Below are 19,348 nucleotides of genomic sequence, written 5' to 3' on the forward strand. Positions count from 1 at the left end.
CAATTCCTATTGATATGACTCGTTTCGGAACTCACTGAATATTTTCAGAAGTACCATCTCTGTCATTTAAGTTGCACATTTCTATGTCTGTAAGCTTATTTTCTGGAGATTTTTCTCTTTCTTTCTGAGATGCCTTGTCACCTTGGTTATTCATGGTGTTTAATGGACTATTTCTCCGCCTGGGTATTAATGGAAATGTATTCTGCTGGTTTTCCAGAAAGAAGATTTATTATATAAAGGTCTCTCTTTAGCCTGCTGCAAAGAAGGCACTTTTCTTTTGGTTTCCAGTAGGTGGCGTCTAAGCCTCTTGGATCGCTGCTTTACATAAAGCCTTAATAATGACTTTACATAATGCCTTTATTTTCTTGTAGATATTTAATTACATTCACTACCCTCAGTTTCAGTCCTTGTCAGTGTTAGCAACAGTTTCAGTAGCGTTTGCTCAGATTCCCCTGGGTTTCGTGGTGATGGGTCTTGGAGGGTATGCGGGGAGGGCCCCCTAGGTTGAGGGTTGGGGCCTACGGCTCAGCCTCGGTTTTGCAGTCACGGCTGGTAAAAATCAACTGTTGTTTCTCTGCCGTCCACTTCTCTGCTTTCTGTCCTGATGACTAGGCCCTGCCTCTGCCTGCATGGAACTCAACTCTCCCAGGCAGGGCTGTTCAGGGAACTCGCCTCTCCTTCTCCTCTCTGCCCCCTCCTCCTCTTATAGGTAGCTCCAGTGGCTGTGAGAGGCAGCTTCTTTGTTTATCCCAGTTCACCTCCCGACATTTGGAGTTCTCAGCTATGGTAGCTCTTATGTGCAGATCCCATGCTCAGACGTGCTGGTGTGCAGTTTGGGTATTTTTTGTTGAGTTTTAAATGTTCAGCTTATTGTTTCAAGGGGATAGATCTGGGGACATCTCTCACTTCATCATGTTTCCTGGAACTCTTCCCAAGTAGATTTTTAATAATTTTATTTCTTCAGTATGAAAAGAGGTTGATTTATATCAAGTCTATCTTAAAATTAAGTCAAATCCCAAAGTGTTGTACTCAAATGTTACTGGCTTTTTTTGCCGATTGGGATTCTCTTGTACTCTCTTAACTATATGCTAAGCATAAAGTAGCACTAAACTATAAAAATAAAGTATATGCAAATTAGTAATGGTAATTATGTTTACTTTTTCTAGCCTAGGAAATCAACTTTCTCTTTGAAATCTCCTGGAATAAGGCCTAATACAGGCCGACATGGCTCTACCTCAGGCACTTTACGAGGTCATCCAACACCATTGGAAAGAGAACCATGTAAAATAAGCTTTAGTCGGATTGCTGAAACTGAGCTTGAGTCAACAGTGTCAGCACCAACCTCTCCAAACACACCATCTACTCCGCCAGTATCTGCTTCTTCAGACCTCAGTGTGTTTTTAGATGTGGATCTCAATAGTTCCTGTGGTACGTATTTGTTGGAAACCTTTTAGTAAAATGAATCTAATGGTTAAGATAATTCTCATCATTTTAATTAGGGAACTGTAGAATCCTTTTCAAACTGTATTAGCGCAGAAAGTGACAGTGGAATGTGAAAATAGTGATTAAACACGGGGGAGTATAGTATGATTCATGAATTATTTATGTATATTATTTTCTAAGTTATTCATTCAACAAAGATTCATTTAGTACCTTTTGGGCACCAGTACTACTCTAAAGAGAGCAATAAACAATGAATAAATAAGAAAACAAGCAAATATTTCTGTGAAGAAAATTTAGAAAGAGACTGATAGAGAGGAAACTACTGATGCTAAAAAAGAAAAAAACATTCCAGGTACAGAGTACTGGGTTCATTTCTTTAAATGAGCTAACATGGCAAAAGATGATGATAAAATTCTGTACCCTGTGTATGTTATTACATATGTTACTTTATGCAAACATGTTTAAAAAATAAAAATAATACATATATTTTTTCAAATTAATTTTTCTCATTCCAATAGGCAGCAATAGCATCTTTGCTCCAGTTCTCTTGCCACATTCAAGTAAGTAAGAATTTGAGTTGATTCTAATGAAATGATTTAAAGATAATCATTGAGTCGATTAAATTTGTATATGAGTGGTCTGGATTTTAGGAACATTTAAAAAATTTAATAAGTGAATGAAATTCTTATAATAAATTGAGTTATTTGCTTACAGCTGGGTACTATTTAAACTTTACTATAGATTGTATTTATCATTTTACAACCTGTATTCTAGGACCTGTGTGACCATTGAACAAATCACTTAGTATCTCCAAGCTTGTTAAGGATCAAATGAGAACTATGTAGAGCACCTTGCACATTACTTAGCAGAGAATAAGCGGTGACTTCATATCAGTTGCCTCTTCAATCTCCCACCTCTTCCAATTTATTTTCCCATAAGAATAATATACTAAATGTTTCTCAGGTTCTCAGGCTAGTACTTGATCACTTATTTCCTCACATGATCTTAATAAAGCAGTATTTTAAGTAAAACACTATTCTGCCATTCTTAATTATTTCATAATTTATGACATAAATGCTGTCACCTTTCTTTCTGTGGTTAGTTGTTTAAAATAAAATAACTCAAAAGGGACACAACAACTTCAAGAATAATTCTCCCAATCTGGAGAACTTCTGCTTCTATCATAGTAAAGTGTATATAATTTAGATAGTCGAATGCTCTCTTACTTTGGTAGGGGCACATCCTCCAGTATGAGAAAAGTAGGTTTATTATTTTAAATGTTTAATTCCAAACTTTAATTTTTAAATTTTTTATAAGTGACATATGCATAGAGTTTTTAAAAGCAAATAATGCTAAAACACTTAAAATGAAATGAACAGCAGTTCCCTATCACACGTCTCTGCAGCCCTTTTTCTCCAGTGACACTCCCACATTTTTAATTGATGTTTTTATAATTTTCTCTATTTTGAACCATTAATTTTACACAATGTTTATTGATTTCCTGTTATGGTAGGTGAGGATTTAGCTCTTTGCCTAATATACTGATCACATTTAGGGAAAATATTTCACTGCTAAGCCAAGATAGTGTATACTGTGATTATGCTTCCTTGTACAGCTCTGTTTCTTGAAGTTAATAATAGCCTCATTAACGCTTGGGTTTTTTGTTTGTTTATTTTTTAAAAACATTTATTACTCAATCTTCCCACACCCTTCCACAGCATGATTTTCTATCATGTCAAACCACTCAGGGAAGCTGTCAGGATTTTTTTTTTCTTTTTAACTTGGAAACTTCCTTCCTGCTGCCCTTTTGTCCTCATGCTTCGGTTTGGACTGGTTGCCGTGTTGGCCTCTGACTCAGCTGTCATCCTAGAACTTTCTTTTTTTGTCATCCTAGAAATTCCCTTTACTTCTCTCCTGTATTGGATCCTTGTTTTTTGGATTCCTTGTCTTCTTTCTTGATATGCTCTCTTACTTTGGTAGGGGCACATCCTCCAGTAGCTGCTTGCGAAAGGATACATAGGATATAAAGTTTTTAAGTTCTTGCATTTCTGAAACTGTATTTATACATTTAATTTTTCATGTTGGCTGGGTATAGAATTTTAAATCATTTTCGCTCAGAATCTTGAAGACATTTTCCTACTGTCTTCTAGCTTTTATACTTCCTGTTTAAGAGTCCCATATCATTCACTGATAAATTATTCATGCATAATTTTTAAATGCCTGATAAGTGCAGGCAGTATTTTAGGTATAAGAAATGTGGCACTGAACAAATTAGACCGAAAAAATCCTTCTGTCGATAACTCTACGTTCTCAATTCTTCTTTAAAAAAAACTATACTTGCTGTAGCAAAGGGGCCCAAACATACAGTGCTTTAAATGGAATAGTTTATTTTTCACAATAGCCAGAGCAAGTAGACAACTCTACTTCACAAGGTTTTCAAGCTAGCACGGCAATTCAGGGTTCTCAAAATGGGGCTTCCATCTCTGAGTCTTGAGCAGCTGCTTCAGTCGTTACCAGTTTTCTGCTAGTAGGAATGTGGAGGGCAAGCAGCTTTGTTATTTAAAAAAAAAAAAAAAAAGTCATCTGGAAGTTGCACACATCGCTCCTGCTCTCTCATTGGCCGAAACTTAGTTACATGGACATACCTAGCTACAAGGGAGGCTTAGAGATGTTGTTTATAACTAGGCAACCTTTTGTCTCGCTAAAATTCATGGGATCATATTTCTAAAAGGAAGAAAGGGAAAGGTGCACTGGGGGACAATTAACAGTCTCTGCCACAATATATTCAGGAAACTTTTAGGATCTTCTCATTATTAACAATGATCTTTAATGTGGGTCTTTTTTTTTTTCTGTCATTTTGCTGTCCACTCAGCAAGCTCATTAAATTTAAAGACTTGTGATTTTGAGTTCTAGAAAATGTTTCTCACTCAAGTAAGAAGGAAAGAAGTACAGAGACAGACTGACAGAGTGCTTTTCCAAAAGAGAAAGGAACTTCCTTTTCAGTAGCCCCTAGCAAATGTGCTTCCAGATTTTACTAGTCTGAATTAGGTCATGTGCCTACAGCTAACCAGACACTCTGGCTGAAGAAATGGGATAACTCTTGATTGACTTGATCTAATTAGGGCCCATCTCTGGAGCTAAGGAGTAGGTCAGCTTTCACTGAAGCACATGGCTGCATACATGAATGGTAGATAAAAATGTGATCATGTTAAGAAAGTTGGAAAATGAGTCTTATGCCCACTTTTTGACTGGAATTGGGATGTACTGGGAAGAATTGGCTGACTAACCATCACTCCTCTTGGTGATTCCCTATCACCAAGAGTTCTCCCAATGACAGGGCAGAGGATGCTGGACAGGCAAAAGAATATATCCACAACAGATAGTGCTCTGCCTAACCTCTCTATACCATCTGCCAACACCCTATAGGCATATTCTGTTTCTACTATTGGCACCCTAAGTCAGCAAAATCCCCTGAGGTGATTGCAGTCACATGATCAGGACAGCAATTTTGATATGGAGTAAGGAGTTCGAAATCTTTACTTGTATGTCCCATAAGCAGTTTGTACTCAGTGTGTTTAAAATTTAAACTCATCAACTTTTCCTAACTAACTCTTATGAACCCAGTCTCAATATGATGATAAATGAGACATGGTCTCTGCCATTATGATAATTGTGTGTGGAGAAAGATATCAAATAGGGAGTTGGTCCATAATTTCAGATATCTTCTAATCATATGAAAAAGAAAGAAATGTAAATAGTTCTTATTCTAAGTCTGGTGGCTTGTTTAGTGGAACTATTTCCCCTAATATTTTATTTTGTGAATTTCCTTTAACGTGGTTATATATTGTGTCTGTTATCAATGAGAGACTTGCAAAGAGAAAGTTATGTGATACAACCCTACCTATGGTCTCTTATATGGAAGTTTTATTACCTGTGTAGAAATGTATCCGATTGTAGCTACTGCAGTTTATACAAATATGTTTGTTTTATCTGTTTTAGATTTTAAAGAGGCTTTTCAGGGAGCAGAATGTCATTATTAATCTGAAATAAATAGTATGTCTTTATTTAGCTATAGTATCTACTATGTGCCAGGCACTGTCATTATGTTAAGTGCTAGGAATGCAAAAATAAATTCACACTGCTCTCAGAAAGCTTACAGTTTAATGGAGAAGATAGAGAAACCAACAGTCAGCTACATTACAGTCTAACAGATGCCATAGCAGGGATGATCACAAATTTAAATTAAGTTTGTCTAATGGTTGCACTATGAATTGTGGTTAAACTAATCTTTTTTACCTGCAGAGTCTTTCTTCAGTTCGTGTGGTAGTTTACATAAACTTAGTGAAGAGCCACTGATTCCTCCTCCTCTTCCTCCTCGAAAAAAGTTTGATCATGATGCTTCAAATTCCAAGGTAGTCAACAGAACTTAGTTAGGTTTGCCTCAACTTATTCAGAGCTGTAAATCTTTAAAATAGTGCTTCTCTTATAAAGAGTCTGTCTATTAATTATAATTTGGCTACCCTTTATGGTTTTTAAACATTTGGGTTTTATTTGAAAAGTACTTTAAATAATTGTTTAATCCACATAATACTTTTTTAAAAACAGAGGCTAGGCATATTCACAGATACTCAAAAAGAAGTACATTTTCTTTCTGGTGGAGATGGAAAGAACTTTAGTATTCAAAGCATTCTTCAAACTTTTAGCTGGTGCCTTTCAAACTTTAGGCTGCATCAGAATCACCTGGAAAGCTTGTTAAAAACAGACTGACAGAGTTTCTGATTCAGTAGATCTGGAATGGGGCCTGAAAATTTGCATTTCTAACAAGTTCCCTACTAGTGCTGATGCTGCTGGTCCCTGGATCACACTTTGTACACCATGACTTTAAGCCTCACTGGCCATGTAGAAGTAGATGGCCAGAAAGTAGTAGCTGGATATTAAGTCTTCTTGACATCATGTCCTTTCATATCTACAAAACTATATATTCTTTTCATTCACTTGCCTATTATTAAAATGGATGAATTTATGAAATATGTATACAAAGGAAGATAACCTGAGGCATTATATTCTAAGATTTCAGTTAAAACAACTCATTATAGAAATATTGAACCGGGCCCTGAATTAAACTGGGAATAATTTTCTCATAAATTGTATCATGAAATCAGATTAACCTGTTTTGAGCCTCTGGATTTAACATGACATATAAGAATTTTTCAGTCGTTTAAAAACATTTTCTCATAGATTTTTTAGGAGAACAGAAGTATAATTTAATTACTTTTCTTTTTAGGGAAATATGAAATCTGATGATGACCCCCCTGCTATTCCACCGAGACAACCTCCTCCTCCAAAGGTAAAACCCAGAGTTCCTGCTCCTACTGGTGCATTTGATGGGCCTCTGCATAGTCCACCTCCACCGCCACCGAGAGATCCTCTTCCTGATACCCCTCCACCGGTTCCCCTTCGGCCTCCAGAACACTTTATAAACTGTCCATTTAATCTTCAGCCACCTCCGCTGGGACATCTTCACAAAGATCCAGACTGGTTCAGAGATGTTAGTACGTGTCCTAATTCGCCAAACACTCCTCCTAGCACACCCTCTCCAAGGGTGCCACGTCGATGCTATGTGCTCAATTCTAGTCAGAATAATCTTGCTCATCCTCAAGCTCCCCCTGTTCCACCACGGCAGACTTCAAGCCCTCACCTCCCAAAACTGCCACCAAAGACTTACAAACGGGAGCTTTCACATCCCCCATTGTACAGACTGCCTTTGCTAGAAAATGCAGAAACTCCTCAATGACCTTAGCCATATGTAGTCATTGACACTGGAATGGTATTTGTAAAGGATTTTTTTAATTTATTAAAAAGAAAGGCATAGTATTTTAGTATTTTAGTACTTTTTACAAATAATGCTCTTAAGAATGCTACTGATCAAATAAGCTTTTAAAAATTGGAAAAATAAAAATACAAAAGTCCTTTACCGTTATCCTCAGGTGATCAGTAGCATTGCCTTGTCTTGGATCCTCAGTGCTGCCAAAAGGCCAGTATAAAGAATTTATATTTGCACTGTAGACTCTGCTAAAATATGTTTTAAAGTGACATTGCACTAAAAAGGGATAGTGCATTTATGGAATTTTTCAAATTTGAGTAATAGCTGCCTTTTTAAGGCAATAAATTTACACAAATAATAGAGGATATATGGTGTTACTGATTTCCAAATCTCTTTGACCATCTTCTAGTTTTTACTTGTAGTTTTTACATTTAGGAGAATTGTGAATAATACCCTATGTTCTTAAACTTTTTAATGCCATGTCTTAAATGCCAGAATTTGCTGCTGAAGACAAAAATGAAAAATAGAATGAAAAGAATAGAATGCACTGTGTTTATTATTTTGTCAAAATGTAAACAAAGACTACCTAACCCAATCATAGAGGAGAAAAGGGCATGTTATTATTCAGAGGTGCCTTTTGTTTTTACAGGCTGTGGTGTCTTTAGCTAATGAGTTGCCTATTGTTTTGGAAAATGTATGTACAGTTTTGTTAATATTGTATATTTAAAGATAATGCTAATAACATAAATTTAAGTGACTTCAGGCCTATAATACAATCTGCTACTTTACTAATTCATAAATTAAGAGGAAAAGTTTCTTATGGCGTAGGAACCAGCTGCTTGCTGTCAAGACCTAATAACTTCCTCTGTACATCTTGTGTTAACTAAAATTTTTTAAAATATTTTTTTAGATTGGTAATATTTAAAACAGCAAATACTTACAGCTTTATTAAACTTTTTAATCAGAGAAGTGAGTAAAACTTTTATTTGCCATTTGGACTCTTTCATTTAAAGTGATGAAAAAGTGTGTTTTGCAGATAGTGCCAGTAGCGGCAGTTGTAAAGTAGCCAAAAGCCACGTTGTTTATTTACTAGTCTGAGGCCTTTTACTGTGCTTTGTATCAGAGTTCTTAACAAGATTAATAAATCACCCCAGTCTTAATTTTTAAAAGACTTTTAAAATGTGTTTTCAGTATAAGGAACAAGGGGGGAGATTTTTTTGAGTTCTGTAGAAATATTTACACACACTTTATTTTCAATATTTTTGTACTTCAATTACATAATCCCGAAGCATTTAACTGATGTAAATTTTAGAAAGATAACGTTGTCTTCGCTGCTAAACGCAATCAGGAAGCTTGTTATTTTTATAAATTCAGGTGAAAAATTAGAAGCATGCTAGGAAACTCTTGATAAACAGGATTATAGCCATCCTTGGTAGGATCTTGGAAATTGCCTGGATTTAAGGCCAGTAACTACTGTATGAATCACTCTCCAACCAGGTAAAACATGAGGTTGGCTTTGATTTTTAAAGATTATACCAACTTTAGCTGTAAAAGTGATTTAAACAAACTGTTCGTTATTACCAGACTTATAATTTGAGCGTGAGGCACTCCAGCTCGTAGGGGAAGCAGATGGCCTAGCACTCGGCCACGCCCAGGTAATGCTGCCTTCCGGGCTTTGTGCCTTCACGCACGTGTCGACATGCCAACTCCGCCACTAGGTGGCGTCGAGCCCCTCGCAAGCCGGGACCTGGGGGCGGGTGCGCGTGGGTATGACGTCACTGTGTGCGCCGCATCTTGTTGCCGGGCAGCTATGGCGACTCTGGAGTCTTCGATGGATGATCCATTGCAGAACTTCGTGCGAGTTTTGGAGAAGAGAGATGGCACAGCGTTACGACTGCAGCAGTATGGCTCCGGCGGCGTGGGTTGTGTAGTTTGGGATGCTGCCATTGTCCTTTCTAAATACCTGGAAACGCCCGGGTTTTCTGGTGATGGGGCCCACACGCTGAGCCGGCGGTCCGTGCTGGAGCTGGGCTCTGGCACCGGTGCCGTGGGGCTCATGGCCGCTACCCTCGGGTAAGAGTTGGTAGGAGGGTTACCAATTTGGGGGGAAACCCTGCTTACTGGCTTCCCACCCTTGTACCTACTCCTCAATCGACGTTATTTTATAGGGCAGATGTTGTAGTTACCGATCTTGAGGAATTGCAAGACTTGCTGAAGATGAATATTAATATGAACAAGCATCTTGTCACTGGTTCTATTCACGCCAAGGTACTGAAATGGTTTGTATGGCCTTTCAGCTTATATTAAGATAACGATTTATAGTTTGCTTTAAATTGTGTTTCACTAAAATCATGATTAATGCGAAGGGGACTTTCTGGGTCTTGTTTTTAAAACAAGAATATTTTAAATTATCAAAGTAACAGTTAAAATATTTGGTTGACATTTTTAAGGGGGGAAGAAATAGAAGACTTTCCTTCTCCACCAGACTACATTCTGATGGCTGACTGCATATACTACGAAGAGGTAGGTATTCGATGCGTGAAGCCTCTTCCTTTAGAAGATGTTATTTTCTGGATTCTAGAGCACACATTTCTAAACGTTTTAAAATAACTGAATGCAGGATATTTGTCCTATGGTTGATGAGACAGGAGAAAAGAAATATCTCCAGGGACTACATACACTCATGATGAACATATAGGCCTGTGAATCATGATGAGAAAAGTGCATTTTACTAGCGGTTTCTGTTAAATTTTTAAAGGATTTGCCATTTGGATCTGTTGGAAAAGCTAAGAGTTCTTTTTTCTTTTTTTTTACTTAGATGTTCCTAGTTCAATGACATGTTAAGTATGACATTGAGAATTAAGTTGCATTGTAAATAATTTGTTGTTCTGTGGCAAGATTTATTAGACTCAGAATGATTTTTTTTAAGTTATCAATTTGTGTAGCATTGTGAATATCGGTCATTTTTCAAATAATGAGTGTTGAGCCAGTTTATGTTCAGGTTAGGTCAGACTTGCTTTTGTAGGTAAATTGTTGATTGCTTAAATCTTGTTAAATAGATTAAATAAAACTAATGTTTAAAAGTGAAGTCAGTTCCATATGTTTTCTCATGGGAATTCCAAAATGCAGTCACTTTAATCCTTTCTTTGGAAACCGAAGTCAGTACAATGGTGGGTTACTTAAGAGGAGTTTACTAATCATTAGTTAACAGAGCTTTAACCACATGTACTTTGTTGGACTGATTCAAAAATGGATAAAATGTAGGGGAGTTATAATTACCCCTTACCCCTCCTCTACCCCCTTTTATGGTAAAAATATAAATTTTTTAAGCCATAAAAATTATATTCTTTTTGAACAGTCTTTGGAGCCATTGTTGAAAACTCTAAAAGATCTCAGTGGATCTGAGACTTGTATTATATGTTGTTATGAACAACGAACGATGGGAAAAAATCCAGAAATTGAGAAAAAATATTTTGAGGTGGGTAACTCTATTAAATCTATCTTTGTAGTGATTGCCCTTCAGGGAAGCTGTATGTGACTGTGTATTCAACTATATTAGGGTAATTTTGAGTGAGGAAAGCATGAACCCTAGGATTCTTCACAGCCCGCCGTTCTACTAAGCCTCTTCCCTTTTTTTAAAAATATTTTCTGATCTTTTATTTCTTTTTTAATTGATCTAGTATCTGTGGAACAGTATAAAATAATGGTGATGCTCTTGTCTTTTCTGAGAAAGTTTTCAATGTTTCCTTATTAAACCTGCTGGCTTTTGAGAACATATTAATGATTTAATTAATGATGTATGTATTACTTCTGGAGAATATATCATAGAAACATAGCATGGGATGTGTTTTTATTTCTGTGTTTTCCTCTACATTTTTTGTGAAAGTTTTGACCAAGATATCCTATCTATTTTGGGGGTTTTGTTCTGTTTTTTAAAATAAAAACTCATGGGAATTTGCAAAAGTAGTGCATAGAGTTCCACCCATCTTCCCCCAGTGGTCACACAGACCCTTTTTATGGGCAAAAATCCATCACATTACATATATGTAGCCATGCAGTTTTGTCCACTGAAAGGACTACTTTGGTTAAATGAGAAAGCAAATACATGACTGCTTCAGATATATGCCAAAATTTTTTTTCATGTTTTTTTTAATATGAAGAATGTTAATGAATTTTTGAAACTTTATAATTAAAAAGTTCATATTGTTAAACATTTTCAGTTAAAACATGTAAAATGCACATATATCAAGTGCTCAGCTCAATTTTTCCTGTGTATACACCCAAGTAAGCATCACCCAACATAAGGATAATGGAACATTTTCACGACCTCAGAAGGTTCCCATGTGCCTCTTCCCAGTCAGTATTCCTCCAAACATAACCACCGTTCTGATGTCTCTCACCACAGGACAGTTCATCTTATTGAATTTAAAGTATATTTCTTTTAAATTTATAGCTCCTTCAACTGGACTTTGACTTTGAAAAAATTCCTTTGGAAAAACATGATGAAGAATATCGAAGCGAAGATATTCATATTTTGTACATCAGAAAGAAAAAATCGGTAAATACATTTCTGGCTCTTTATCCTCTGAGAAGGTTTCATTAGCTGGACACTGTCTCTGAGCTTACATGTGATGTAAATGTTGATTTTGATGTTGAGAAACAGCTATGATGATTCACTGGACTCAGATACTAATTTTCAATGTCAAGGTCACTTGAGCCTCGGGGTTCTTCCTTTAAGGCAGGCTTCTTTTGTAAAGGTCCTTTCTAGTTGTAAATTATATAGCTTTATAATTGGATGTTACCTCAGACAAGTAACTTAGCTATTTATAAGTTTCTGTTATCTCTTATAGATTTTTGAATGCCAGCTCTGACCTTTGCGAACTTTCTCCAACCATTCAACGTTTTTTTAATAGTCAAAGTGAAAATATAACAACTCTTCCCTTGGTGGTCTAGTGGCTAAGATTTGGCACTTTCACTACTGTGGCCAGGTTTAATTCCTGGTCAGGGAAGTTAATATATTGAATCACTATGTTGTACACCTGAAACTAATTTATATATCAACTATATTAAAAAATAAATTTTAAAAAGTAAAATATAACAAGTCCAAATAATGAAAAATGTACTCTGTTAAATAGAATATATGTATATTCTCCTTTTATTGCTTCCTTTACTTGTTAAAACCATTACATTTTATGCAGGTTGCCTCTGTGATGCCTAGAGTTTGAGCCTGTAGAAAAGAAGAATTGTTTCATCCTTTTTTTTTTTTTTTTAATCCCCAGCATCTTTCGTATATGTGACTGGTATAAGGCAGGGACATGATCAATTTTATGATTTAAGAATGTTCAATTTAATAACTTTTCTGTTATCTTTGCTTCGATTAAATATGTTTGTGATGTTTTCTGATTATATGAATTCTAGCCAAAAGCAAATAACTGATAATTTTGGGAATCAAGACCTGGCGTTAGGTGTTAGGGTAAGAGGAGCAGTGGGATTAGTAATTCAGATCAATCAACTTTTATGTGGCATGATGCCACGTAATAAATATGGTTTTATGCTTTAGGGGATTCAGTTTTAGCTGAAGTTGTGTAGTTTAAAAGTAGAATTTTTTGAGGCATAAAGATTTTATGTTCCCTAAATATAAAGCCTTTTTTTTTAATTCTTTTTAAAAATTAATATAATTCACATATCATAAAATTCACCCTTTTAAAGCATACAGTTTAGTGGTTTGTAGTATATTTACAGAGTTGCACAACTATCACCACTTTCAAATTTTAAACATTTTCATCTCCGCCTTCCCCCCTCCCCAAATAAAAAAAACCCATACCCATTAGCGGTCACTTCCTTTTCCTGCCTCCTGGCAATCACCAATCTATTCTCTGTCTCTATGGATTTGCTTATCCTGAACATTTCATATACAGGTATCCCCCACTTTCAGAAAGTTCATATTATGCCACTTTGCTTTTACAAATGACCTCATTAGTACCCGTTTTCTCTAACTGAAAGAAATCCAGAGAGGTTTTTCACTTTTACAAAAGAAGCCATTATTATACTAACATGGGTCTTTCCTAAAAGCAAAGTGGCAAAAATTGAAAGAAGGAATACTCTTCACTTTATGCCATTTCATCTTATGAACGTTTTCATAGGAATGCGCAAGGGAAACTTGTAAATGCAGTCAAGCACACACTATGTGGTTTCCTGTATCTGGCTGCTTTCACTCAGCACAGTGTTTTCCAGGTCCAGTCATGTTGTAGCACATGACTCCTTTTTAGAGTTGAGTAATAGTCCTTTGTATGGATATACCACACCTTCATCTATCCATTCATCAGTCAGTGGGCCTTTTCGTTTTTTCCACTTTTTGGCTCTAATGAATACTTTTGCTCTGAATAGTCACATCAACATTTTCGTGTGACATTTTTAAATCCCTTGAGTATATTCCTAGACTAGACTTGCTAGGTCATATGAGAACTCTTATGTTTAACTTTTTGAGGAATTGCCAAACTATTCCAGAGCTACTATACCATTTCCACCAGCAATGTCTCAGTATTCCGGTTTCTCTGTATCCTCACCAACAATTGTCATTGTCCATCTTTTTGATTATAGTCACCTTGAGTCGAAGTAGATATTTCATTGTGGCTTTTATTTTCATTTCCCCAATGACTAATGATGTTAAATATCTTTTCATGTACTTATTGGCCATTCGTATATTTTTACAGAATTACTTTGCCTTTTTTTAAAATTAGATTTTTTGTCTTTTTATTGTCGTTGTAAGAGTTGTTTATTACTCTAGATACTAGACCCTTACCAGATAGTTAACTCCCAGATACTTTCTCTCATTCTGTAAGTTGTCTTTTTGTTTTCTTGATAGTATGTCCTTTGAAGCACAAAGCTTTTTAATTTTGATGATAATCAGTGTTATCTATTTTTTCTTTGTTTTCTTGTGCTTTAGGTATCAGCAAAGAATCATCTCTAAACATGCGTGTTGTTCATTTGAATTGCATGCAGCCATTTGTAGGCATATTACTTAGTATTAGATACCTAATAAATACTTAATTTGTAATAAGAAATCAGTCTGTAAAGTTTCCTTTTTTTTCTTACAGAAATTTTCATCGTGAAATCTTTAGTCATCTTACCCAAGCTTCTAACAACTTGAGTAAGCTAAAGATGTGAATGGAGCATCTGAAAATAGCATGGGAAGATTGTGTTCACAGATTTTTCCAGCATGTCCTTGGAGATCTGATATATAGACAACAACCATCATGGGCTGCCTGCAATACAGAAAATGACTACCTGCCTGCCAATAGGCCTGAAATCCAACTTAGATTACTTTTACCTCAGCATCAAGGTCTACTTAAAAAAAATTATGTGTTTGTTAATCTTCAAATAAAAATAGGTATTAAGATTAGCTTAAAGTCTGCCAAAATTAATTCAAACCAGTAAATTTTTGTTTATTTTCAAGAAAGGTAAATTTAAAGGCAGGTTTTTATATGTATCTTTCACTTCCTTACTTTTAAGAGAGCTGTCATACTCAAATGTTCTTTTATGTTAAAAAAAAAAAACAAAACCTGAAAATGTTTTGTATATTTAATTTGCCAAAGTCTTAATTTTTCCTCTACTATACATGTCAATACTATGCATGTGAGTTAGACAGTAAATTATACTGTAGTGAGTTGGTAAGAATGAAAGTTAAGAAATCAGGAGATTGGGAGGAGGAAAGCTATCTTTACAAAAGTTTTCATTTGAGAATGAAGTGAGAATAAAAAGCCCATTTTCAGGTTCATGCACTTTTCCTCATACCAGTCTTCAAGGAAAATGTGGCCAAAACCACTGGTGTTAACTTGTTTACGTGAAACAGAAAGATTTTAAATAACTACCAGTGTAGTTCTATATACATTTAGTGAATGATTTTGAGACTGTAGTGTCTGTTTTATGTTATGACAATCATCTCACAGATCTATCAAGAACTTAAGTTCCAAAGAGTATTATTAACTGGTAGAATTCTGGCATTGGTGCTAGGTGACACATTTTATGTCTTAAAATAAACATTATTTTTGAGATCCTTTGACTTTGTGACTGTTTCAGAAATAGATTTGAAGAAAATGAATGTCTAAAGCAAATAACATTTCCAGAGAGAGCTAAAAGCAGCCCTATTTAGAGAAATTAAAGATCAAAGCCAAGAGAACAGGTCTTTCCTTCAGGCTTACTTCAGTCTTTAAAGTTTGTTTTCCTGTTTTTCAAATACTTTGTTCATACTGCCCTTAGCATTTCATTAAGCAGATTCCTAAGCAGTTAGTGGAACCTAAATATGTGGTACTTTGTTAGTTAACAGTAAGTACCAGCTTTTATTAGTGAAATCTTAGGGCAAATGACCACTTTCTAGCTTGTTCCATCACATGGAACTTGTAAAAATAAGTTTGATATTGACTAGATGTAGTAGTCCACCAGATCCCTTGGATTTTGTCACCCTCCTTCCCTTTTCACTATACTCCTAATATACAGTACATTTGGCCTGAAGTGCCCTCTTGCTATTCTTGTATAAAAGCCCAGCTCCTTTACTTTGGACAGGTGCACCTTACACTCCAACACTTCCTGGAGGAGTCAGGCCTGAGGTCAGCCTCTATGCAACTTTGTCAGAATCACACCCTTGCTTGAGTGTGCTTCCTCCCCTTCCTTGTCCTATTCCCACTCCCTTACTTAATACCCCCTTAAGAAGTCACTTGCATACATTCATCACTATCTGTTTCTGGGGACCTAAGCTACTGACTGTAGCTAAGTAATTTGTAACAAAAAGTCAAGTGTACTTGACTTTCCGTTATAAACTATTCTGGAATAAGACCAGAGTGGAGGTTAAAAGGTACCAAGTTCCCACATTCTAAGATCAGGACCACTGGTGGTTAGGACCAGTGAGCACTACAGGGCTTACGGAAGGGTGCCAGTTCATATGACATACCTTGTCACCACTGTTCCACAGATGATCAGGGAGGCCTGGGAGAAGTCTCCTTTTGGAGGAACGCAGTGTAGAGGAATGAGATTTAGCCCTTTGGGCTCTGTCATGAGGGAGGAAATGGTGCATCTGTACTCAGAAACCACTGGAGGGAGGCCTGAGAGAATAAGATTCAGGGTACCTTCAACAAGGGCAGACCAGCATTTTTCACACCTGGTTGCATTTGTGTTTACCCAGATTAGCACATTTGTTGTTTTATTCCAAAGCATAGGAATGTAGTTGGATAGGTAATGTAGGGACCATCAGACAGAGAGGTATTGGATATGAGTCCTGCCAGCCTGAGAGTTAATACATGGGGCCTAGAGAACTCATGCAGCAACATGAGATTAAAAAGGCAGGTGCAACAGATGAGTAAGGTGTAATGCCACTTAGTTGGGGGTCAGCTAGAATAGAGACAACTCTCAAATCTCAAAGGACTGCCATCGTTGGGTGGAGCTGCTCAGGAATGAACCTCTGGTGCTCCATGTGAGTGGGGGTTGCACTGCATAATGAAACCATAGGCCACTTATCAGAATGCAGTTATAGCCAATTAGAGAGCCCCCACAATAAGGCATTGTTTGTCAAACTAGGCTGCATATGCAATCACCTGGAAAATTAAACGCAAACAAAAGCCATATTCAGGCCCCATCCCAGTCCATTTATATCAGAGGCATGGTATTTTTGTTAAAGGGTTCCAAATTGTTTTAATATTTAGCCTAAATTGAGAGCTATTGAAATAAGGAAACCTAGCAAAGGGAGGAGAGAAATATAAAAACAAACTATCCATGATTAGAGTGGGCCTATACTGCACAGGGAGGGAAAGATCTTTGAATCCATTGTGGAATCTTTTATGAAACAGGTTTTAAAATAAACAGGACCGAGCTTTAGAAATAGGGCAAAAAAGCAGCCTTACTTAGAGAAATTAAGGATCAAAGCCAAGAGAACAGTTCTTTCCTTCAGGCTTACTTCAGTCTTTAAAGTTTGTTTTGCTGTTCTTTTTCAAATTTGTAGTTCATACTGCCCTTAGCATTTCATTAAGCAGTTTCCTAAGCAGTTAATGGAACCTGAATATGTGGTATTTAGTTAACAGATAGTACCAGCTTTTATTAGTGAAATCTTAGGGAAATTTACCACTTTCTGACTAAATACCTGAAAATTTAGAGAATCTGGCCAAGAAGGTAAAAGTGATACTACTCAAGAGGAAAGGGAAACTCAATAACTGGAAAAAAAAAAATTGATAATATCTGTAGTCACCAATGATTTGAGTCTTCCCTATATGCCAGTCATTACTTTAAAGATCTTTGAGGCTGTATAGCTTTGAATCTTAACCCACTACAGTTCATAACCAAGGGTCCATACATTTGGTAACATAGGTCATATGTTCGGTAAACCTTAGAGTAATGTAGGTTCTTTTTAATTATTTTAAGAAGTATAAATAGTTGGGAATGATTGGTAGCAGGATTTTTTACACAGCATACCTTTTTACTTTTTCTTGCCTTTTTTTCTTGAAATTTTCCTTGTTAAATGATGCCAAAGACAATATTAAACTCAGACTCCAGATACTGTATTCGTTTAAAGAATGAGGGTCATAGAAATATGACTGTTGTTCTAAAGGTTCCCTGTAGGTGGCATTGCCTGACTTCGTCTTTAAATAGTTTATAGAAGGAAGTTGTTAAAATAGAAATGGATTCACACTTGCATTTTAAAGGTGAATTAGATTTTAAAGAATAAAGCTACCTGCCTATTATGAGTTGCTTTCAGAATATAACATGTTTTTCTTAGTCTCTTTGGGTTCCTCTAACAAATTACCATAGATTGGATGGCCTATAAATAAGTTTATTTCTCCCAATTCTAGAAGCCAAGAAGTCCAAGATCAAGGTGCCCACTTCCTCACAGGCAGCTGTCCTCACTGTAACCACACATGGCAGAAGAGACAAGTCATCTCCCTGGGGTCCCTTTTATAGGGCACTAATCCCATTTATGAGAGCTTCATCCTCATGACTTACCTCCCAAATGCCCCACCTCCAAATGCCATCCCATTGGGGGAATAGATTTCAACATACGAATTTGGCAGTTGGAGTGGGGGGGACGACACAGACGTTCATATCATAACCAGTATAAGTGAAATGATTTTTTTCTTATAAAATTGTACTTGATTTACCTTTTTGTCCATTGCATTCTGACATGCCTTTTGAAATTTTTAATGTCATTCATAAAGCTACATAAATTGCAATTCTTTAAACCATTTCTCTGCAATTGGTATCTTCTATAAGAGACAGACATGTAAGAGGCTAAATTCAAGTTCTGAAAATTAAATTCACCTTGAAAATACTTTTTATATAATGCATGGTTTTACATCTAAGGTACTTGAAACTTCTAATTAATTTTAATTAGTTTTTCAAACTAGTATACCATCCCCACTAGAATAGTAAGTAGCTTTTACATCAAAAGACTGAAGCTCTGTATGGCTATACCACAATACTGTAAGCTTTGCCCGGCTATTTGACTTTCAGTTTTTCTTCAAGGCATATTAAGATTTTAAAGAGTTTTTGATTCACTGATAATAAACATTGTAAAAGTAGAATATTCAGTTTTCAATAGAGACCTTCAGGCTAATACAGATACAGAAAAAAAAAACTGTGGCAACAAAATTTTACTGAAAATCAAGTAATGGAAATGCAAAGTTTTCACTTTACATAACTTTGGGCAAGAAAGCAGTTAATTCTCAAGTCATTTTCACCAGTAAGGTTAAAACTTTTAGGTATTTGGAGTCATTTAAGATATCTTAGATCTTATGTGTTTGTGGAGTTCTTTGAAGATCTTGTGAGTCCATCAATTGTGAGATACATTTTATGTAATTCATTAATAACAATAGTTTTCAAAATAATAGACTTTAAAAATGTTAGAGCAAATTATGATCATGTTTTTCCCATGTGCATTCTGAAAACTGTCAGCACAGGCCCTGAGATTATCTAGGTTTGAATCTCAGTTCTGCCATTACTAGCTGTGTGACCTTAAAGAAATTACTTAAACTCTGTGTGCCTCAGTTTTCTCATATGTTAAGTGGGGATCATAATAATATCTACATCATAGTTTGCCAT

At 36.0% G+C, this 19,348-nt stretch overlaps 2 protein-coding genes across 2 annotated transcripts in view; both read left to right on the forward strand.

Annotated features, from left to right (window-relative positions):
- SOS2 (SOS Ras/Rho guanine nucleotide exchange factor 2) overlaps positions 1–8,436 on the forward strand; it is a 73,381-nt gene extending 64,945 nt beyond the window's left edge. The window contains exons 20-23 of the mRNA XM_011385723.2: positions 1,167–1,428; positions 1,962–2,003; positions 5,746–5,855; positions 6,728–8,436. Coding sequence (XP_011384025.1) covers positions 1,167–1,428; positions 1,962–2,003; positions 5,746–5,855; positions 6,728–7,237 — 924 coding nt within the window. The 3' untranslated portion in view covers positions 7,238–8,436. The remainder of the gene's footprint in view (positions 1–1,166; positions 1,429–1,961; positions 2,004–5,745; positions 5,856–6,727) is intronic.
- A 118-nt stretch (positions 8,437–8,554) lies between these two features.
- VCPKMT (valosin containing protein lysine methyltransferase) lies at positions 8,555–15,321 on the forward strand. The gene is made up of 6 exons (XM_011385739.2): positions 8,555–9,340; positions 9,436–9,546; positions 9,718–9,790; positions 10,626–10,745; positions 11,721–11,825; positions 14,365–15,321. The coding sequence occupies exons 1-6, from the start codon at positions 8,967–8,969 to the stop codon at positions 14,377–14,379; spliced, it is 798 nt and encodes a 265-aa protein (XP_011384041.1). The 5' UTR covers positions 8,555–8,966; the 3' UTR covers positions 14,380–15,321.
- The last annotated feature ends 4,027 nt before the right edge of the window (positions 15,322–19,348 follow it).

The sequence above is a fragment of the Pteropus vampyrus genome, unplaced genomic scaffold, assembly GCF_000151845.1.
Source record: "Pteropus vampyrus isolate Shadow unplaced genomic scaffold, Pvam_2.0 Scaffold15, whole genome shotgun sequence".
NCBI classification, from domain to species: Eukaryota; Metazoa; Chordata; class Mammalia; order Chiroptera; family Pteropodidae; genus Pteropus; species Pteropus vampyrus.